The 23,781-nt window shown below is 45.3% G+C and overlaps 1 protein-coding gene across 2 annotated transcripts in view; it reads left to right on the forward strand.

The window, feature by feature from the left end:
• Positions 1 to 23,781, forward strand: part of LOC311117345 (leucine-rich repeat and calponin homology domain-containing protein 4-like) — a 60,932-nt gene that overhangs the window by 59 nt on the left and 37,092 nt on the right. For both annotated transcript variants that reach the window (XM_084192303.1, XM_084192304.1), the window contains exon 1: positions 1 to 352. This exon is cut by the window's left edge. In XM_084192303.1, coding sequence (XP_084048429.1) covers positions 181 to 352 — 172 coding nt within the window. In that variant the 5' untranslated portion in view covers positions 1 to 180. The remainder of the gene's footprint in view (positions 353 to 23,781) is intronic.

The following is a 23,781-nucleotide window of genomic DNA, read 5'->3' on the forward strand; positions in this document are numbered from 1 at the left end:
GGAAGAGAAAGGAATAGCCTTTGTCGGATTTATTCATTGTCCTACTTCGAAAGTTGTTTATCGGACGAGAGACAGACGGTTTTTAGGAAGTAGTTCTGAGGCATACGAAAGTGTAAAGGAAGGCTTTTTAAAAAAATTTTTACCCAAACACAGTAACATAAAGAGGCATATCTACCGTTCATGGCTGCTGGGGAAGGTGCCCAGCTGCCGGCGACAATAGCGGCTAGCCGGAGCGTGGAGAAGTCGGTCGAGGAGGCTGCAGCGAGCGGTGCTCTGAACTTGTCGAACCGTAAATTGAAGGAGTTTCCCCGAACCGCCAGGAACTATGACTTGTCCGATATTACGCGAGCAGGTGAGTTTTGTTTTTGTGCCTGTTTGGTGTAGATAACGTGGTTCAAGTTTAGCTGACAATTCATCTGATGGGGAGCCACCGTGGAAAGTCTTTTGTTAGTGTTTTTTGTCACCTGCTTGTGTCGTGGTGGTGCGAAACTATCGCTAGCTAACGAGCTAGCACCACATCCACGAGAAGACGATCATGAAATTGAAAAGTGTACGAGGGAATTCATTCTTTCTCATTGTTCCTTGACACTGTCTTCAGATGTTGGACTGCCAATTCAGCCACAACTTATTCAACTGTATCATTTTGTATATTCTTTCAATTACGGAGAGACATTATTTTTATTTATTTTTATTTCATGCGAGTTTACATTATTGTTATTCTGGGTCATTGGTTGTCAAGCTTTCGCTAATTTCCCCTTCGCTTCCTGTATGATGAAGGGAGTTGCTTACTGGTCACAATGTTTGTGTATGATCTTGACAACATGTCAGTGTTGTATCTCCTGCTTGAGGTTCTCTAATTTCATTTTGTCAATTCATAGCACTATCACAATGGATTTAAATGCAATTGAAAGATAACATTGTAAAGTATTTATGGTGCCGAAAATGGCAGTGAAGTGTGTAAAGTTGATTAACAGTGCGGTTTAAAGGAGAACTAACTCGTCCTAGCTTTGTTGAAAGAAGATTACCCAATCCAGATTGCAGCCTGAAATCAATCTATCTACCCAGCGTTTTGAAACAACGCTCCCCTCTGCTGCTTTCTGCGCTCTGGTAATTATGACCATCTGCTCAAAAGGACCTAGACCTTATACAGTGAGGAGAGACCTTGGACACACACACAAATACACACACACACCCAGCTGCCATCTGCAATCCAACAAACGGTAATGGATACTGTAGTGATGAATGTATCCAAGGCCTTAGATAACAACACTATCTTGATGTGCGCTTGTTTATACAAAGCAAAGATCATATTATAAACCAAGAGAACTAAAGGCAAGCCAATTTTATATAAATGTTGATATTTGTTGTTAATGCTGTCTAATGAGCTCTTCATCATAACCACCTCTAATGAAAGATGGTTATGCATTTTTAATAATGCAGTTTGTCGTGAGATCCACATTGCTGCAAAGTCTGTTCCAACTCCGTAATAAGTCTGTCCTGTCTCTGTCATACATTCAGTGACTCGTTTTCTGGTGGTGTTATGATTGTACTGTAGTTCCCCTTTGAATGGTCATAATAACGCGTTACTCTAAACCTAGACGGCTTAGCTCATACCTGCTCTTTTTAGATAATGGTACACTTTCTGTTTCAATAAAAGGTGCTTGCTTGGCGCACACGCCACCCCTCTCCCCTAATCTGTCCGGATGCACTATGACACAGCTTTACTGTGGGCTGATGTACAGTGAAAGCTTGAGACTGTGTTTTGCTACTGTGTTCATGACAGAGATTTAGGCTGGCTCAGTATAACTGCTAGTGGTAGACAGTGGTGTGTGCGTGCTGGTTAGTGGGACGGGTAGTGGTTTGACAGTCAGCTATGGTCTTACCCCGACTGTGGAGTAAATGTCTTAACTGTATAATGATGTGCTTTTTACATCACCAGACCAAACACAACAGAGGGAAGATCTCAGGGAACACAGAGGCCGTAATCGTCATAGTGGTTACCGTGGATCTCCGACTCCCTGTGACGATGACAAAAGTCAGAGAGCCGTTTTAGATTTGTAGTGGGACAACTGTCCGTCTTTGTGTCCTAATCCAAACTACTCTTCAGAATCAGTCAGGCTATTTTTCAGTCAGGCTACTTTCAGGTGCCATTTTCTAAGGGCAGTCTGTGTGGATGGATAAGGGATTACTGAAGTTCTCTAGCTGGTGCTATGGATGGAAGAGGGCAGAATTGGGACAAGGTCCCAAACAGGCCCTATGGTGTTTATGATAACAGCGGCGGTCTCCCGCTCTCTTATCCCGATCTCCCTCCCTCTCCAGTGTGGAGCAACTTCCCTTCAGGAAGGTCAGGGGTTCAGTCTCCCCCCTCCTCTCCCCTACACACACACACACACACACACACACACACACACACACACACACACACATGCTCTTTGGCTCCTGTGGGGAAAGAGTGTTCTACTAGGCCAGTGAGCGGAGAGCAAACCCCAGCTGTGTGCATCTCTCCTGGCTGCAGCCCTCTCCCTGCACCCCTCCGAATAAGACCCCAAAATAACACGGACCCAGAGCTAGACCCAGATTTCGGCAGCTAGTGCTGTGCAGTGGCATTTATAATAATTACCAACGCCAGTGTTTCGGGCCACCCAAGCCCGAGCTGACATTGACTAGCAATAACCCAAACAGAATTAGGATTAGGCCTATGGGGAAAAACTGAACAAAGCTTGTAGGGGACAGTGAAAGGATAGTTTTTCAGTGACCTGAGCCTGCCACCGTTCACATCAAATGTTATTTGTCATATGCTTCATAAACAATAGGTGTAGACTAACAGTTAAATGCTTGGCCCTTCCCAACGGTGCAGAAAATAAGGCAAATGAAACCATGAGGAATAATTCATATTAAAACAAGTAATAAATACACAATGAGTAACTATAACTTGGCTAGAGCGTGGAACCCCGTATTATCGGCATATTCAACAGCGTTTAAAAAAGATATTACCTTCAACGGTGTTACATTTACATTACATTTTAGTCATTTAGCAGACGCTCTTATCCAGAGCGACTTACAGTTAGTGAGTGCATACATTGTTTTTTGTATTTTTCATACTGGCCCCCCGTGGGAATCAAACCCACAACCCTGGCGTTGCAAACGCCATGCTCTACCAACTGAGCTACATCCCTGCCGGCCATTCCCTCCCTTACCCTGGACGACGCTAGGCCAATTGTGCGCTGCCCCATGGGCGACAGAGCCTGGATACGAACCAGGATCTCTAGTGGCACAGCTAGCACTGCGATGCAGTGCCTTAGACCACTGCGCCACTCGGGAGGTTAATCTGGGGTGTTATCTGACTTAACATACATAAATTGCACTGAAAATCAGTGGTCAGCTAGCTAGAAGGGTGTCGTTAGTCGCAAAACCTACCGTTATTTTCCAGTCCATTTAAATGTTGAGCTCGAGGTGATTTAGTCCTCCAACCGCTAGAGACTGTCCGAAGTTAGGGGGTGTCCGATGTTGGGGGGGGGGGGGGGGGGGGGGGGGATTAGCTATACACAGCGTAGCAGTACTGAGGTAGTTGGTGTAGATATGTACATAAGGGTAGGGGTAAAGTGACTAGGCAACAGGATAGATAATAAACAGCCAGCAGCGTGTGTGATGAGTCAAGCACGGGCAGCGCAAGCTTCCTTCTGAGTTCGGAAAAACTGCAAGTATGCATCTTAGAAATAGTTGACATGTCCGAATTCGGAATCAAATTTGCTTCTCCAAAATAACGTGGTCGCTGTGGTAGTACGTTTATTTTGATTGGCAATTTTCAGCATTTATCAAAGTCCCATCAGGTAGTCCGATTTCAGATGTCCGTGCTGTTCAATATCTTCGTTTCACGGGGGACAGCCCTAACTGTGGCTCTCACAGTGGGAGGGACTTATCATCTGGGGAGCCTCAACAACAACATGATTCTGACAAGACGTGTCTCCAGATCGGAACGTCTCAGTAAATACAAGCAGAGACTTATAGGAGAGGAGCCTTATAGCTGTGATCAGTGTGGGAAGAGCTTCAATCATTCAGGAGCCCTGATTACACACCAGAGCATACACACAGGAGAGGAGCTTTATAGCTGTGATCAGTGTGGGAAGAGCTTCAATCATTCAGGAGCCCTGATTACACACCAGCGAATACACATTGGAGAGAAACCTTACTCCTGTCTATGTGGAAAGATCTTTCCTCATTCAGGGCAACTGAAAAACCACCAGAAAGAAAACTCTTCGTCTGTTATCTCCTGCTCCGGTTCCAGATCCCTAAATAAAGTTTCGGTAGAAAACATATTGTAAAGAGTCATCCATCTCCCATTCTCTAACCGTTTACTAAGTTGGATTACCATGGTAACCTATGTAGCATAATATGTAGCTCTGGATCCATATGTGTCAAGTGTCTTTGGAGCGGGAGTGCTGTGTGTGTGTGTGTGTGTGGTGGATTGGGGGTGTTCAGAGCTGTATCTTATTTCATTAACTCCTATTATCCATTAAATAATTGTATAATGTAGAATAATGTTTCAACAATACTATGTGTGTATTCATGTATTCAGTAGATCAATAAAGTCAACCCATTATCTGCTCAACAACGTCTGATTTTGTGCAAAAGGGTCAATGTTTGTGTAAAAAGGGTCAATGCAGATAGTCCAGGAAGCGATTGGTTAACTATTTATCAGTCCAGGTAGCGATTGGTTAACTACAGTGCTATGAAAAAGTATTTGCCCCCTCTCTACTTTTGCATATTTGTGATACTGAATGTTATCAGATCTTCAACCAAAACCTAATATTAGATAAAGGGAACATAAGTGAACAAATAACACAACAATTACATATTTATTTCATTTATTTTATAAAAAAAGTTATGCAACACCCAATTCCCCTGTGTTAAAAAGTAATTGCCCCCTTACACTCAATAACTGGTTGTGCCACCTTTAGCTGCAATGACTCCAACCAAATGCTTCCTGTAGTTGTTGATCAGTCTCTCACGTCGTTGTGGAGGAATTTTGGCCCACTCTTCTATGCAGAACTGCTTTAACTCAGTGACGTGTGGGTTTTCAAGCATGAACTGCTCGTTTCAAGTCCTGCCACAACATCTCAATTGGGATTAGGTCTGGACTTTGACTAGGCCATTCCAAAACTTCAAATTTGTTGCTTTTTAGCAATTTTCATGTAGACTTGATTGTGTGTTTTATATCATTGTCTTGCTGCATGACCCAGCTGCGCTTCAGCTTCAGCTCACAGACGGATGATCTGACATTCTCCTGTAGAATTCTCTGATGCAGAGCAGAATTCATGGTTCTTTCTATTAAGGCAAGTCGTCCAGGTCCTGAGGCAGCAAACCATCACACCACCACCACCATGCTTGACCTTTGGTATGATGTTCTTACTGTGGAAGGCAGTGTTTGGTTTTCGCCAGGCATAATGAGACCCATCTCGTCCAAAAAGTTGACTAAAAGCACCTGGATGATCATCAAGACTCTTGGAAGAACGTTCTATGGACAGATGATTCAAAAGTATAACTTTTTGGACGATATGGTTCCAGTAATGCCTGGCGAAAACCAAACTCTGCATTCCACAGTAAGAACATCATACCAAAGGTCAAGCATGGTGGTGGTGGTGTTTTTTTCATAACACTGTATTTAGCAGTCCTGTAGTCCCGGTTGGTTAACTATTTAGCAGTCCGTTAGTCCAGGGTGGTTAACTATTTAGCAGTCCGGTAGTCCAGGTTAGTTAACTATTTAGCAGTCCGGTAGTCCAGGGTGGTTAACTATTTAGCAGTCCAGTAGTCCAGGGTGGTTAACTATTTAGCAGTCCGGTAGTCCAGGGTGGTTAACTATTTAGCAGTCCGTTAGTCCAGGGTGGTTAACTATTTAGCAGTCCGGTAGTCCAGGGTGGTTAACTATTAAGCAGTCCGGTAGTCCAGGGTGGTTAACTATTTAGCAGTCCGGTAGTCCAGGGTGGTTAACTATTTAGCAGTCCGGTAGTCCAGGGTGGTTAACTATTTAGCAGTCCGGTAGTCCAGGTTGGTTAACTATTTAGCAGTCCGGTAGTCCAGGTTGGTTAACTATTTAGCAGTCCGGTAGTCCAGGGTGGTTAACTATTTAGCAGTCCGGTAGTCCAGGTTGGTTAACTATTTAGCAGTCCGGTAGTCCAGGGTGGTTAACTATTTAGCAGTCCGGTAGTCCAGGGTGGTTAACTATTTAGCAGTCCGGTAGTCCAGGTTGGTTAACTATTTAGCCTGGTTAACTATTTAGCAGTCCGGTAGTCCAGGGTGGTTAACTATTTAGCAGTCCGGTAGTCCAGGGTGGTTAACTATTTAGCAGTCCGGTAGTCCAGGTTGGTTAACTATTTAGCAGTCCGGTAGTCCAGGGTGGTTAACTATTTAGCAGTCCGGTAGTCCAGGGTGGTTAACTATTTAGCAATCCGGTAGTCCAGGGTGGTTAACTATTTAGCAGTCCGGTAGTCCAGGGTGGTTAACTATTTAGCAGTCCGGTAGTCCAGGGTGGTTAACTATTTAGCAATCCGGTAGTCCAGGGTGGTTAACTATTTAGCAGTCCGGTAGTCCAGGGTGGTTAACTATTTAGCAGTCCAGTAGTCCAGGGTGGTTAACTATTTAGCAGTCCGGTAGTCCAGGGTGGTTAACTATTTAGCAGTCCGGTAGTCCAGGGTGGTTAACTATTTAGCAGTCCGGTAGTCCAGGGTGGTTAACTATTTAGCAGTCCAGTAGTCCAGGTTGGTTAACTATTTAGCAGTCCGGTAGTCCAGGGTGGTTAACTATTTAGCAGTCCGGTAGTCCAGGGTGGTTAACTATTTAGCAGTCCGGTAGTCCAGGGTGGTTAACTATTTAGCAGTCCAGTAGTCCAGGGTGGTTAACTATTTAGCAGTCCGGTAGTCCAGGGTGGTTAACTATTTAGCAGTCCGGTAGTCCAGGGTGGTTAACTATTTAGCAGTCCGGTAGTCCAGGGTGGTTAACTATTTAGCAGTCCGGTAGCAACACTAGTGGGGTTAGTGATAGGCTAATGTTGTTTCAGAGAGAGCATGACAAGTTGTTGTTGCTGGGACCTCCATACACTATCATAGGACCTCTTGGGTGGGGGGTGGGAGAGAGACCATACACTATCATAGGACCTCTTGGGTGGGGGGTGGGAGAGAGACCATACACTATCATAGGACCTCTTGGGTGGGGGGTGGGAGAGAGACCATACACTATCATAGGACCTCTTGGGTGGGAGAGAGAGAGAGGGAGAGAGAACCCTTACAGCTGAGATATACATTAATGAAAAGGAGGGGGATGGGAGGAAGGGATGGGCGGAGAGGGAGAGGGGGAGGGAGGCCCTTTGATGGAGTGGGCTGCTTGCATTGTTGTGGTGTGTTCCCTTAAAGGGTTTTCACTTGAGCACGAACCCTTTCTCTCTCTCTCTCCCCCCTCCCCCTTTTGTCTGAGTCATGGTTTTAACCTGCCTCTATCCCTCATGCCCTCTCTGTTAGTCTCTCTCTCTCTCTCTCCCTCGGGCTCTCCCATTCCTCTACCTCTCCATCCCCCATTCCATCACTATCGGATCCATAAAGAGCACTGTGTCCGTCTGTCCAGTAATGTGTGGTCTCTGTCCCATTTTTACATTTTGGTCATCTAGCAGACGCTCCTATCCAGAGCGACTTACAGTCCGTTCATTCAACTAGGTAGATAAAGAACCACATAGGCCCTTATCACAGTAAAACGTTTATGTAGCAGTTATTGCGGATTGTTGTGTGGAATATTCTGCCAGTTTTCCTTTCTCCATGTCTCTGCAGTTACTGGACTTCTAGAGGAGTTATTTACGACATCTCATAGACAGAAGAGATGGCAATGGAGTGCATGTGCTCAAGATCAGTCAAGTCTAGAGTGTGCGTGCGTGTTCAGGTTCAGCGCTAGGTCGGTTGGGTGGAGCCTGTCGTCATGGGAACCATGCCCATACTGAGGTGGTGTGTACTGGCAAGAGGAAGGTTCCAGAACATTTTTTAAAAAACATTCATTTTTCCTCAAACTCTTTGGATCCTCTTTGCCCCCCCCCCCCCCCCCTGCTCACAAACTCCTGTTAAAAGGAGGGCTGTGTTCAGGGGCTGGTGTTTTGGCTCAGTAAACAGGCCTTTGCAGGTTGGTAGTGAAGAGATTGTTGGCTCTTACAAATATTTGGCGCTCAGGTTGTTAGCTCGTGACTAATGGTGATTCACCACACCACTGAAAACAACTAAGCTAGGCTATAGGCCTATAAGAACATTCATCTGTGTGTGTGTGCACAGTATTAAACTCATTCTCTCCTATAGTCCAACGTGAGTTATGACTCACTAGTTTTGATTTGAATTCAATAGACATTATTGATCCATCCACACACAAGGGGAAATCCCATTTAAAGTCTGCCCAAAGTCCACCCAGTTCCTTGTGTCTCGGTCACATGAATGACACTGCAGAGAGAGCACTGTGTCGCCCTAGCCTTTCTGTCGTTGTGTTGGAGGAAATAAAACTGTCACTTAGACTGGTTTGGCCAGTTGGGCTTTCTCCTCCCTCCTAACTTGTTCCCTTGGGCTCGTCCATTCAACTGTTTACCAATGTCAGTCACCAGCTTCCATGGGAGAAGCTAGGGAAAGAGAGGAATGGCATGCATCCCAAATGGCACCCTATTCCCTATATAGTGCACTACTTTGGGCCCCCGGTTCGAAAAGTAGTGCACTATAAAGAGAATGGGGGTGCCAATTTGGGACGCACCCATGGACTCTCTCCAGCAAAAAGGTTTATCTTGGTAGGCTAGTCTCCATTACTGTGAGCTAGGCTGATTGAAGCTGTACGGTTATTGTTAAAGTAGCTTTAATTGGGTTGTTGTGCTAGAGCTGCAGACACTGATTTGAACGTGTGTGTGTGTGTGTGTTTGAACAGTTCAACTGTATGTGCTGTAGAAGAGGGGAACATGCGACTCGTTTCAAGAAACTAGGCATAGGTCGCATGTCACTACTTCACAGGAGAGTTTTTTTTTTTTTTTTTTTTTTTTTTTTTTGCAGAAATGCCTTCTGGAACATTTTTACTTTCATGTGCCTTTAATAACAAACTTGTATGCCGTCTGTAAATACGAATAAAAGTGTTAAATAAATAACGAGCATAGTTGGTTTAGCCACAGAAAAATACCGGAACCTTCCCCGCTAGCCATGATTGACTGAGATAATGGATAGGCTGGACATGGCGAGAGATGAGTTCAGTTTGGTCTGCCATGTAGCATGCTTCTGTCTATAGTATGAGCTGTTAAGTATGTGTGGATAATTCTGTCTACCGCGGCCAAAAAAAAAAAAAGATATCATGAAGAACTGGAAAAGTTTTGCTACTGCTTTCAACATTGCTGCCCTGAAGTTAATAGCCGCTGTCGACAAAGCTCAGTCGGGAAAACGTTGTGACGGACTACTTTCTGGAGGATGATCGTGCCATGCTGACTCTCTCTGACTCTGAAAACGAATCAGACTATGAGGAAATACCTGATTATTTATTTTTTTAGGTAGAAACATTTTTCATTGAAGAAGACATTGTTAGAGTCTTCTGATGACAATGGTAGGGAAGAAACGGTGTCGTAGTCATGGAAGAAGTTGACCTGGTTTTGAAATCAGTGGAATGCCCGGTGGAAGCAGAGAGATTGCCAAACGAGAACGCAAAGAAGCGTGTTGTATAAAACACCCGTCTCCGGATTACATCTTCAAACTAAGGGCAACCATGGCATCCGTGACAGAGAGGGAGAAGCATTCATCCATGTATACGGTTAAGAGTCTAGCTACATTTTCAGATATTATACATTTCTCATTTTGTCAAAGTCGTTTTCATTAAAGCTTACTCTTAGCTAGCTAGCTGTCGTTAGCTGGCTGGCTCGCTAGCTAACATTACATGTATGATCTGTGTAGGAGCTCTAGAAGGAGGCCCGAGTTCCCGAGTTGGAATTCCAAGTTGGATGACCGTTCAAATCGATTTTTCCCAGTCTGAGTTTTTTGTTGTTCCTAGTTGTTTTTTGAACGCGGCATTAGAGTTGGGATTATGGTTCATTGTTTAGCTAGCTAGCTAAAAAATTAATAAAACTGCCGTTTACACCTTCTGTATCCTGTGCATGTGACAAATACACTTAGATTTTAGTTGATATAGTGTGTGTTTACCAGAGACTGTAATGTGAACATGACATGCACCAAAATCAGATCAGGATATAGGCCAAGGACTAGATAAAGATTTTATTTTTGCTACTACTTACTACTTGCTACTTTTAGTCTTGAAATCTTTGGTTGTTTACAACACTGTGAATCCTTAAAGAGATGGGTGGGGCTAAGGCTTAAGAGGGTGTGAACGATGCTGAATGGGTGTAGACAAAGAAGAGCTCTCCAGTAGGTTTACCAAAACATTCTAGGGCCATTTTCTCAAAAGTGGGGTTACAAATTTATCAACTTTCAAAGCAGAATTACTTTCTCATTGTTCCTCAACTGCAGTGTATGATAACATTTTCTAGCTATGAGTCTCCTACTTAAACAATGTAAAAAAAAAATACAATAAAAAACATTTGAAATGTTGCTACATAGGACCACATCCAGGTGGTGGATCACCATATGGATACACTGTCGGTTGGTTGCATCTGTGTTTAACTGCTTCAAGCAGTGTTCTGCTTCTTGCCCCACTCTCGCATTTCCGGCACACTACGGATGTGGGTGACTCACTCACTCAAACTTCTGCTTTCTCTCTGTTTTTCTACTGAATCCTCCTTCGTCTCTCTCTCTCTCTCTCTCTTTCTCATCCTCCCTCTGTCTCTCTCCGTCTCACTGTATCTACATTCTGTACATGTGGACATTTTATTTCTCTCTCGTTCGTTCGTTCGCTTGCTCTCTCTGAGCCCTGTTGGTCTGTTCTCTCTCTCTCTCTCAATTTCAATTTAAGGGCTTTATTGGCTTGGGAAACATATGTTAACATTGCCAAAGCAAGTGAAGTAGGTAATAAACGATAAATATCAACGGTAAACATTACACTCAGAAGTTCCAAAAGAATAAAGACATTTCAAATGTCATTATGTCTATATGCAGTGTTGTAATGATGTGGAAATAGTTAAAAGTACAAAAGGGAAGATAAATAAACATAACTATGGGTTGTATTTACAATGGTGTTTGTTCTTCACTGGTTGCCCTTTTCTTTTGGCAACAGGTCACAAACCTTGCTGCTGTGATTGCACACTGTGGTATTTCACCCAGTAGATAAGGGAGTTTATCAAAATTGGGTTTGTTTTCTAATTCTTTGTGAATCTGTGTAATCTGAGGGAAGTATGTGTCTCTAATATGGTCATACATTTGGCAGGAGGTTAGGAAGTGCAGCTCAGTTTCCACCTCATTTTGTGGGCAGTGTGCACATAGCCTGTCTTCTCTTGAGAGCCAGGTCTGCCTACGGCGGCCTTTCTCAATAGCAAGGCTATGCTCACTGAGTCTGTACATAGTCAAAGCTTTCCTTAAGTTTGGGTGAGTCACAGTGGTCAGGTATTCTGCCGCTGTGTACTCTCGGTTTAGGGCCAAATTGCATTCTAGTTTGCTCAGTTTTCTTGTTAATTCTTTTCAATGTGTCAAGTAATTGTCTTTTTTATTTTCTCATGATTTGGTTGGGTCTAATTGTGTTGCTGTCCTGGGGCTCTGTGGGGTCTGTTTGTGTTTGTGAACAGAGCTCCAGGACCAGCTTACTTAGGGGACTCTTCTCCAAGTTCATCTCTCTGTAGGTGATTGCTTTGTTATGGAAAGTTTGGGAATCGCTTCCTTTAAAGTGGTTGTAGAATTTAACGGCTCTTTTCTGGATTTTGATAATTAGCTGGTATCGGCCTAATTCTGCTCTGCATGCATTATTTGGTGTTTTTCGTTGTACACTGAGGATATTTTTGCAGAATTCTGCATTCAGAGTCTCAATTTGGTGTTTGTCCCATTTTGTGAATTCTTGTCCCATTTTTGTGAATTGTCTATCTCAGCCCTGTTGGTCTCTCTATAAGGGTTAGGGTTAGGAAGTCCTGTTGGTCTCTCCTATAAGGGTTAGGGTTAGGAAGTCCTGTTGGTCTCTCTATAAGAGTGTCTCTCTGTCTCTGTCTCACTCTCACAGCACAGCAGATGGTGAGGGGAATCCCTTTCGCTCCCCGGGGAGTTAAGGAAAGAGGGAGATACTCAGGTTCAATGTCCGCCACCCCCATATACACAAAACTACCAGGGGTGTATTCAGTCAGTGATGTGAAACCTTCGCAACGTCGCAGATAGAAATGGAATGAATAGAAGAGACTTGATTCCCTATTCTACCTGACAATCATATGTTTTTTAATCTACATCATATATTTCTATCTGCACATTCTGCAACGTCGTCCTGAACAGGCCCCTGAACTGTTGCACTTTTCAACAACCTCATCACTGTGTGTTCGCTGTATCTCTGTGGTGTTGCCAGGTTTGAAAGGTCCTCTCTCCCTCCCTCCCTCTGGTGCCATAGACAATGCTGCAGTGCCCTGGGCTCCACTGAGTCATTCTTAGAATAAAAAGGTTGTTGTCTGGCAACCGAAGAAGTTCAACCCCTAAACAGCTTTTTGGCTGTTGTAGTAAGTAGTCATTGTATGTCTGTACACCCTGCAGGTTTCTAGAGTGGTAGTCAGTTAGTCTAGCTAGGTCAGTTACACACTCTGACCATCTAGGCTTTTCTAGGCCTCTCTACCTAGGCTCCCTAATGTACATGTCGGGAATAGGGTAGGGAATAGGGTACCATTTGAAATGCAGTCCTAGTCTTCTTGGTCACTAGTCAGTTCACCAGTGTATGTTGTCCAGTAGGCTATGTGAACCAGGGTCAAGGGGGCCGACTCTTAGTTCCCTACAGCCCGTCTGCTAAATAAGTGCCCTGTCACCCTGTCATTGTCCCGCTGTGCTGGAGTGTCATTGTGGTGCACAAAGCATCAACATGTCAACTTGGGTGAGTAGCCTAGCTGCTATTGAATTAGCCTAGGCCTGTAAGCCAACCATTAGGCCCCGTGTTTGTCTGTCAGTGTACTAATGTTTAGAAGGAGTGTGTGTGTAAATAATCTAATGGAATGGCGTGGAGCGGTCAGGTCTCTCCTGTCCTAGTCTGATCTGTTCTGAATAATGAAAGCAGGCGCTGGGTGTGTGTGTGTGTGTGTGTGTGTGTGTGTGTGTCGCTCTGCCATCTTATGTAACTGAAAGGCAAAAGCTTCCTGGGGTGTTGACTTTGGTGTGTCCAGATGGTTTAGTCTCTGGGGCTCTGTGCCACATGAGACCGCAGGGGGGCGAGGCCAGCTGGGGTTTAGAGGGTGTGTGTGTGTGTGTGTGTGTGTGTGTGTGTGTACGGAGAACCAGACCCACCAGCAGCCCCACAGACAGCACACCATGGTTTAGTTCAGTCAGACAGATCATTGAGGATTACAGGGCTACCACAGTGAAGAAAATGAATTCACTTTCTGTTCATCAAACCAACACCTCACACACACACACACACACACACACACACACACACACCATAACCCCTTTACAACTCTTATTAACCCAGATTTGAATTGAAACTGATAAAATAAAAGAAGTTTAGCAACAACTGGGGGTGGGCGAGGGAGTGTATTGGCCACACACGTGTTTTCCCATTGGAACCAAAGCAACAGCTCATTCCTGCTAGAGACTAGGGGATACAGCAGTTGTCGATGATGACGTCAAATCGTACCCCCCCGCTGTTATTTCTCTTCCTCCTCTGCTGCTACTGCTTAACCAGTTTTGACACCACGCACGCCAGCCAACAGTCGTCATGGTGATTGGAGGGTGTTCACACTTTCCATGACTCCGTCCGTCTGTATATCACATTCCTCGGCTGTTCCGTCCGTGGGGTTTGAAATTTCACTTGCAAAGTGTGATATTTCATACGTTTTGCTGTTTGGCGGACTGAGATGAGTCTGCACTTTGCATGCAGCTAGTCAGTTGGATCAATATGTTATTTCATTGAGTTTTGTCCTCATCTAGCCTGTTCTGATAGCAGATCAATGTGTGCTCCAGCCAACTCCTCTGTTTGTTGTCATGCCTAGACATGCGTCATGACAACGAATGACAGTTGGCTGAAGCAGTTGACTTTAAATCTATTCTTTTTTTTTTTTTTTTTTGTGATCGAAACTACACAGTACACAACAAAGGTCTATTACAAATATTATCCGTCATGACAGTACAAACAAAATACTTTTGTACAAACAAACAATATAACTATGTACATAGGTTACTGTCAGGAGTCATAATTATTTGAGTACACAAAATGAATCATACAGGAAGGAAGTAGGAGTTCACAATACAATAATTGTATGATATTCTCAGAAAATAAAATATGTCCTCTCCTCTCTCCTTTGTTTAGTGTCAAGAGTTGTTCATATTAGTTAGTTTTACATAGGAGGCTACATCCCATGCTTCAACTGTGGAAGCCCAGGCTTTTTTTTTTATCACGGCCACTGATATGAACAATATCCTGAAAATACGATAACCATGTTTGAGGTGAGAAGGTTGTAGGGGTAATCCAAGCACTAAGGATGACTTCAGACCTATTCTGTATAGCCTGCTGCTGGTGAGGTGAGCCCATATAGATGGATAGAGATCTCCTCTTTATCTGTGCCATAATGGCATTTGACTGCATGGGCAGCACCATCGAGGCTATCTCCAATTTTAAAGTAGTCCATTTTCTTTATATTTTGTGTTTTGAAAATGTGTAAAGTTAAAATTGGTGATGTTAATGTCCTGAACCAAATGAATCTATTTTGGCCAGTAGATGGCTGTGATATAGCTTTTAAGCCATTTACAAACCATAGACAACCCAATTAGAAGAAGACAGTTTTGAAGAATCCCCACCCGGTTGACTACTTTAAAATGGTGGAAGCCCTCAATGGCAACGTCCATGCTAAAACGGGTTATATCCACCTAGAGATCTGTCTCTATGGGTGAGCCGAAGCTTGACTTCTCCATTGCTGCTGTAGCCAGGCCCACTTGCCCTGTTTGCATGCTGTTCACTGACCCTGGGTTCCTTTGCATACAGGAGCTTTAAACAAAACGCTGAGACACAGGTGAAGGGACTGGAGGAGAGTGGGAAGGAGGTGGAGAGAGACTTTAAGGCCCTGGCCTCTGGATTGTTTGGATGGTCAAATCCCACATGTTGACCCCTGCTGCTGCTCTTGATGTTCCAATCATTCCAATCTGGCTTGGATTAGGCCTAGGGCCTACGTCACGGGACGACCCCCCCCCCCCCCAGCCTGCCACTCCCCCAGCCTGCCACCTCCCCAGCCTGCCACTCCCCCCAGCCTGCCACCCCCCCAGCCTGCCACTCCCCCAGCCTGCCACTCCCCCAGCCTGCCACTCCCCCAGCCTGCCACTCCCCCAGCCTGCCACCCCCCCAGCCTGCCACCCCCCCCAGCCTGCCACTCTCCCAGCCTGCCACTCCCCCAGCCTGCCACTCCCCCAGCCTGCCACTCCCCAGCCTGCCACTCCCCCTAGCCTGCCACTCCCCCAGCCTGCCACTCCCCCAGCCTGCCACTCCCCCAGCCTGCCACTCCCCCAGCCTGCCACTCCCCCAGCCTGCCCCCCCCCCCCCAGCCTGCCACCCCCCCAGCCTGCCACTCCCCCAGCCTGCCACTCCCCCAGCCTGCCACCCCCCCAGCCTGCCCCCCCCCACCAGCCAGCCCCCCCCCCCCAGCCTGCCACCCCCCCAGTGTTTCCTCTCCCCTGCAGGGCTGGCATCTGGGCCCTGTTTACACACACACACACACACACACACACACACACACACACACACACACACACACTCTGCATAAACACACACTCTTTGGGTCTGTACAGTACTCTCTCTTCGTGCTGTCTCTCTAGCTACTGTGACGGGGTTGCTACATCCTGTTTGGTAGTTCCGCCGCATCAGTGGTTGGCAGGTTTCTGAGGAGCTGTATCTGCTGATATTGCCATTGGCAACGTTTGACACACGAGGTAAACAGCAGAGCAGCAGATCAGATGATAGCCCTCCTGAAAGGAGGAAGCTGGTCTGGATGCAGTCGTTTTGTTGATTGTAACGTCCGTTCAGATGAAAGCCCATACTGTACTTTTGTTATTAGGGTCAGTCAAATGGAGAGAAAAGGCCTGTGTTTTTGTTTTCACACACAGACCCACATGACCCACAAAGGCTCTTTTTGTTTTGCGGTGGCTGGAATTGCAGTCACACATTCAATGTAAGTATTGGGATTAAAACACATGAGAATCTGTTTACTACACATAGGCTAGTTGTGTGCGTGTTTTGTCTCGGGCACACAAAGTACCCTGAATCCCGTAGAAGTAGGATGGAAGCAGCTGTCGGAGCGACACTCCTCTCCTTATACTTTCAAGTGTTCTTGGCCAGTCGTAAGACGGGATTTGAGGAACAGCTCATTGAGTCCCGGGCCTGAAGGATTTCAGCCTGTCGTGATTGAACGGTCCTTTTAGTTGAGACCTCTGTCTCTCTCTCTCTCTCTGTCTCTCTGTCTCTCTGTCTCTCTGTCTCTCTGTCTCTGTGTCTCTGTCTCTCTGTCTCTCTCTCTCTCTCTGTCTCTCTCTGTCTCTCTCTCTCTCTCTCTCTCTCTCTATCTCTCTCTCTCTCTCTCTCTCTCTGTCTCTCTCTCTGTCTCTCTCTCTCTCTCTCTCTCTCTCTCTCTCTCTCTCTCTCTCTCTCTCTCTCTCTCTCTCTCTCTCTCTGTCTCTGTCTCTGTCTCTCTCTCTCTCTTTTTGTTCTGGCGCCCCAAGCTAAGGTTTTTTTCTTCCTATTGTTTGGTCTCTTTCACTCCCATAATAATCTCCCCTCTGTTATTCAGTTGTTTCATCACTCCCTCTCTCTCTCCCTCCCTCTATAAGCACCTCCCTCCCTCTCTCTCTCCCTCCCTCTATAAGCACCTCCCTCCCTCTCTCTCTCCCTCCCTCTATAAGCACCTCCCTCCCTCTCTCTCCCCCTCCATGATGATTCAGTACCTGATATGTCTGGGTGTAAGTAATTATCTCTCTGACACGCACGCACGCACACACACACACACGCACGCACACCAAGAGGCCCCGGTTCCCTCTTTTCTTGGATGTCAGTGTGGTGCTGAGGGGTGAGTGGAGTGGCTGTAGGATGGAGAGTAAATCACTTCTGACGTATTTCATCTCGACACTGTTTCTCTTTTATCATGGACAGGGCCAGAGAAACACACACACACACACACAGTCTCACACACACACACACACACACACACTGTCTCACACACACACACACACACACACACACACACACAGTCTCACACACACACACACACACACACTGTCACACACACACACACACACACACACACACACACACACACACACACACACACACACAGTCACACACACACACACACACACACACACACACACACACACACACACACAGTCTCACACACACACACACACACACACACACACACACACACACACACACACAGAGTCTCACACACACACCTTCTCACCCACACCTACTTCAGTCAGACACTGATGCGTATGCAAAGACAGAGAAACGCGCACTAGTTCTTTTTTGTAGGTCTGTTTGGTTTTGGTTCGTTTAGAATTTGTTTTCTTGTAACTTTAAATTCATTATCTGGGTTGAATGCTGTAACAACACAGAATAAAACAATTAATACAAGTCCCATGATGGTAGTGACCGTCCATTACTGCTGATCACTTATTAACCATCATTTATTCCATTTTTTTTAACTTTAATAAAATATTTCAGTTGTGTATTTTACATGTGTTTTATTTGATGACTTTATTATTTCATTCCAAGTCATCATCTCATCTCTATAGAGCTGCTACCTGTGCTGTCTGACTAAATCACTATTTTAGTAGTTCTTCAAGGTAAATAAGGCAGACTTTTTATTTTTACATTTCCACTTTTAGTCATTTAGCAGACGCTCTTATCCAGAGCGACTTACAGTTAGTGAGTGCATATATTTTCATACTGGCCCCCCGTGGGAATCGAACCCACAACCCTGGCGTTGCAAACGCCATGCTCTACCAACTGAGCTACACGGGACATATGACTGCTGAATACCAACTATCAAACACTCAGATCATGTATTTTCAGGTAGAGATACCTCTCGATATCTCCCTCGATCGTACGTCTTCTGTCTCTTCTCTCCCTCTCCGTGTTCACCCCCACACAGACTGGACAAGTAGGCGCACAATGGATTATGGTTAATTAACACGTTTATTTTGGCCTGAACTATGTAGAGTATTTGGCCTGTTGGAAACTACAACTCAAAACTACAACTCAAAACTACAACTCAAAACTACAACTCCCTACTACATCGCACAGTTCGGGCTTGATCTGATTTGCCTCTAGAGAAACTGTGCAAACCTAACAACAAAATAGAATTCAAATAATTGAATCACTGAGCACTAACACACACACACATTGTAAACATATATCAATCAATCAAATCTATTTATAAAGCCCTTTTTACATCAGCAGATGTCACAAAGTGCTATACAGAAACCCAGCCAGAGCAGTTGAAACTGGAGCAGCAGCACGACCAGGTGGACTGGGGACAGCCAGGAGTCATCAGGCCAGCTACTCCTGAGGCATGGTCCTAGGGCTCAGGTCCTCCGGGAGGGGAGGGAGAGAGAGAGAGAATTAGAGGGAGCATACTTAAATTCACACAGGACACCAGATAAGACAGGAGAATAACACCAGATATAACAGACTGACCCTAGCCCCCCGGCACATAGACTATTGGAGCATAGATACTGGAGGCTGAGACAAGGGGGGGGTGGGGTCGGGAGACACTGTGGCCCCGTCCGACGATACCCCCGGACATGGCCAACCAGATATAACCCCACCCACTTTGCCAAAGCACAGCCCCCACACCACCAGAGGGATATCAACAGACCACCAACCTACTACCTACTATATGGAAGACAGAGACCAAACCTACCCCAATAAAGTGTTAAGTAAAAAATAAAGCAAATAATTAAAGAGCATCAGTAAAATAAAAAAACAGTAGGGAGGCTATATACAGGGGGTACCGGTACAGAGTCAATGTGCGGGGGCACCGGTTAGTCGAGGTAATTGAGGTAATATGTACGTGTGGGTAGAGTTAAAGTGACTATGCATAGATCATAAACAGAGAGTAGCAGCAGAATAAAATAGTCTGGGTAGCCATGATGAGCTGTTCAGGAGTCTTACGGCTTGGGGGTAGAAGCTGTTGAGAAGTCTTTTGGACCTGCACTTGGCGCTCCGGTACCGCTTGCCATGCAGTAGCAGAGAGTGCAGTCTATGACTAGGGTGGCTGGAGTCTTTGACAATTTCTAGGGCCTTCCTCTGACACCGCCTGGTATAGAGGTCCTGGATGGCAGGAAGCTTGGCCCCAGTGATGTACTGGGCCGTACGCACTACCCTCTGTAGTGCCTTGTGGTCGGAGGCCGAGCAGTTGCCATACCAGGTGGTGATGCAACCAGTCAGGATGCTCTCGATGGTGCAGCTGTATAACTTTTTGAGGATCTGAGGATACATGCAAAATCTTTTCAGTCTCCTGAGGGGGAATAGGCATTGTCGTGCCCTCTTCACGACTGTCTTGGTGTGTTTGGACCATGATAGTTTGTTGGTGATGTGCACACCAAGGAACTTGAAGCTCTCAACCTGCTCGGTCCTCCTTTTCCTGTAGTCCACAATGATCTCCTTTTGTCTTGATCACGTTGAGGGCGAGGTTGTTATCCTGGCACCACACGGCCAGGTCTCTGACCTCCTCCCTACAGGCTGTCTCATCGTTGTCGGTGATCAGGCCTACCACTGTTGTGTCGTCAGCGAACTTAATGATGGTGTTGGAGCCGTCCTTGGCCATGCAGTCATGGGTGAACGGGGAGTACATGAGGGGACTGAGCATGCACCCCTGAGCGGCCCCCGTGTTGAGGATCAGTGTGGCAGATGTGTTACCACCTGGGGGCTGCCCGTCAGGAAGTCCAGGGTCCAGTTGCAGAGGGAGGTGTTTAGTCCCAGGGTCCTTAGCTTAGTGATGAGCTTTGAGGACACTGTGGTGTTGAACGCTGAGCTGTAGTCAATGAATAGCATTCTCATGTAGGTGTTCCTTTTGTCCAGGTGGGAGAGGGCAGTGTGGAGTGCAATAGAGATTGCATCATCTGTGGATCTGTTGGGGCGGTATGCAAATTGGAGTGGGTCTAGGGTTTCTGGGATAATGGTGTTGATGTGAGCCATGACCAGCCTTTCAAAGCACTTCATGGCTACAGACGTGAGTGCTACGGATCGGTAGTCATTTAGGCAGGTTACCTTAGTGTTCTTGGGCACAGGGACTATGGTGGTCTGCTTGAAACATGTTGGTATTACAGACTCAGCCAGGGACAGGTTGAAAATGTCAGTGAAGACACTTGCCAGTTGGTCAGCGCATGCTCGGAGTACACGCCCTGGTAATCCGTCTGGCCCTGCGGCCTTGTGAATGTTGACCTGTTTAAAGGTCTTACTCACATCGGCTATGGAGAGCGTGATCACATAGTCGTCCGGAACAGCTGGTGCTCTCATGCATGCTTGGTATACCTCCCAAGCCTAACTGTCATATGAATGAAGAATACTGTTCCTTCTATTCAAATGCTAGCCTGCATCCTTCTCCATTATCCAGTAATTTCAATGAAGCAGAGACTGTTCACATTTGAATATGAGGTTGTTTCTGGCTGTAAGTTGACAGGCTACGTAACTCCCTCATCTCTCCCTGACTTAGTAGTCAGTGTTGTTGTAATATGAGACCCTGGGTCTGGTCTTTGTGTGGTGAGGCGACGCAGACAGGCCCCCTCTTACCTCATGCATTAGGTGTTCATCATATCAGCGCCAAGGCTGACTTCAAAAATGATTTTTCCCTTTTTTGTGCCCACGTTTTGACTGCTAGGGGTCGGAGGTCAACGCCTCTCAGGGACATGAGTGATTTCAGTCCCCCTTTTTTTTTACTACACTCGTCCATCTATAATTTGCCATAGTTCTCTAATTATGAACCCTTTGTCAACTAATAGTTTAGAATAACACAGTTAGATTTGGACTATTGTCTTGGTTGTTTAACAAGATGTAGGAGTATGCTGTGGATTGAATTAGAATGTGCTGCTGTGTATTCAGAGCGAGCGAAAAGGTTTGGAGCCAAGCTAGCTCATTTGTCAAGGTGTTTTCTTCCCCAGTCTGTTGGGGTTTGCGGGCCAGTCACATGTGACCTTGGTGTTGAGCCATCACAAAATCTGCATCATCACCATGGTTACGCAGTATGGGGTCATGCAAGGTCAAGCTGAGCTTTTAAAGTGCCTATAGACTAGTCTGGTTACATGCTAGCCTATTGTGTGTGTGTGTTTTAAAACCCCCTAAGGTCTAAGGGCCCGGGCTGGGTTTCTACTAAGCTAACATGGAATTGTTTTAAGAAGGTCAAACCAAGGATAATTTAGCTATTTGATTTAGAATTTTAGGACCCCTATAAGTATAAATATATATATATATATATATATTTGATGAAACATTGAATTTGGCTGTAATTCTATTAGCCCATACATAGAACAATAGTATGTATAGTAAAAAGTAATAATAAAAAGGACGTTTGTTTTGAAGTTTCTGTCCTATAACTGAGAAAGATCAAGTTCAGGATGTATACGGTGCATTCGGAAAGTATTCAGACCCCTTGACTTTTTCCACAATTTGTTACGTTACAGCCTTATTCTAGAATTGATTAAATAAATAAAAAAATCCTCATCAATCTACACACAATACCCCATAATGACAAAGCAAAAACTGGTTTTTATATATTTTTTGCAAATGTATTAAAAATACGAAACTGAAATATCACATTAACATTAGTATTCAGAACCATTACTCAGTACTTTATTGAAGCACCTTTGGCAGCGATTACAGCCTTGAGTCTTCTTGGATATGACACTACAAGCATGGCACACCTATATTTGGGGAGTTTCTCCCATTCTTCTCTGCAGATCCTCTCAAGCTCTCAGGATGGATGGGGAGCGTCGCTGCACCGCTATTTTCAGGTCTCTTCAGAGATGTTCGATCGGGTTCAAGTCCGTGCTCTGGCTGGGCCACTCAAGGACATTCAGAGACTTCTCCCGAAGCCACTCCTGCCTTGTATTGGCTGTGTGCTTAGGGTCGTTGTCCTGTTGGAAGGTGAACCTTCGCCCCCAGTCTGAGGTCCTGAGCGCTCTGGATCAGGTTTTCATCAAGGATCTCTCAGTACTTTGCTCTGTTCATCTTTCCCTCGATCCTGATTAGTCTCCCAGTCCCTGCCTCTGAAAAACATCCCCACAGCATGATGCTTCCACCACCATGCTTCACCTTAGGGATGGTGCCAGGTTTCTTCCAGACGTGACGCTTGGCATTCATGCCAAAGAGTTCGATCTTGGTTTCATCAGACCAGAGAATCTTGTTTCTCATGGTCTGAGAGTCCATTAGGTGCCTTTTGGCAAACTCCAAGCGGGCTGTCTTGTGCCTTTTACTGAGGAGTGGCTTCCATCTGGCCACTCTACCATAAAGGCCTGATTGGTGGAGTGCTGCAGAGATGGTTGTCCTTCTGGAAGATTTTCCCATCTCCACAGAGGAACTCTGTAGCTCTGTTAGAGTGACCATCAGAATATTGGTCACCTCCCTGACCAAGGCCTTTCCTCCCCGTTTGGCCGGGCGGCCAGCTCTAGGAAGAGTCTTGGTCACTGTCAGCTATGGGACCTTATATAGACAGGTGTGTGCCTTTCCAAATCATGTCCAATCAATTGAATTTACCACAGGTGGACTCCAATCAAGTTATAGAAACATCTCAAGGATTATCAATGGAAACAGGATGCACCTGAGCTCAATTTCGAGTCTCATAGCAAAGGGTATGAATACTTATGTAAAAAAGGGATTAACATTTTTTATTTCTGTACATTTGCAACAACAAAAAAATAAGGTATTTTATTTTTTTATACATTTGCAAAACAATTTATAAACCTGTTTTCACATTGTCATTATGGGGTATTGTGTGTAGATTGATGAGGAAATTGTTTTATTTAGGCTGTAACGTAACAAAATGTGGAAAAGGTCAAGGGGTCTGAATACTTTCCGAATGCACTGTATATATTTTTTACCCCTTTTTTTTTTTTAAGGGGCACTAAATGTATAGTTTCATGTAGACTTCCATTCATGTTTTTTAACTGGTACCGCCTTACCTTCAGACGAGTCTTGAGGCTCCAAGAGCAAAACAACCGTTAAGTACACGTTTGTGTAATCATTTCACGGTAACGTCTACACCTGTTGTATTCGCCACATGTGACAAATATAATTTTGATTTGAGTCTCACCTTTCGATGGTGGGGTCATATTAGTGTGTAGCCAAAACTGTTTGGACAGAAGTTGGCAGATCGCCGGTCCTCCAGCTTAAACAGACAGATTTTTGATTGGTCGTGTTAGCGAGTAGCGACTCAAGTAAACTCAGTGGTCCAATCTCTGGTCTCCAGGGAACCATGTTATTCCAAATGACTTGGGCTTATATCTCCTGCATTGCCCTGCCCAGGCTAGTTCGCCTCCCCCTCTCTCCAGCTCTGTTCTGCTCTGGAATGCCAGTCGGATGCTGGACATTTCAATACCCGCTGTCAGCACAGCCAGCTCCCATTCTGAAAAAAAATGAAGCTTTTCCCATGTGTACGATCGTTTGATAGTGGTTGTGTCAGTTGTTCGTTATCGC

The sequence above is a fragment of the Coregonus lavaretus genome (assembly GCF_964263955.1).
Source record: "Coregonus lavaretus genome assembly, contig: HAP1_SCAFFOLD_1735, whole genome shotgun sequence".
Lineage (NCBI taxonomy): Eukaryota > Metazoa > Chordata > Actinopteri > Salmoniformes > Salmonidae > Coregonus > Coregonus lavaretus.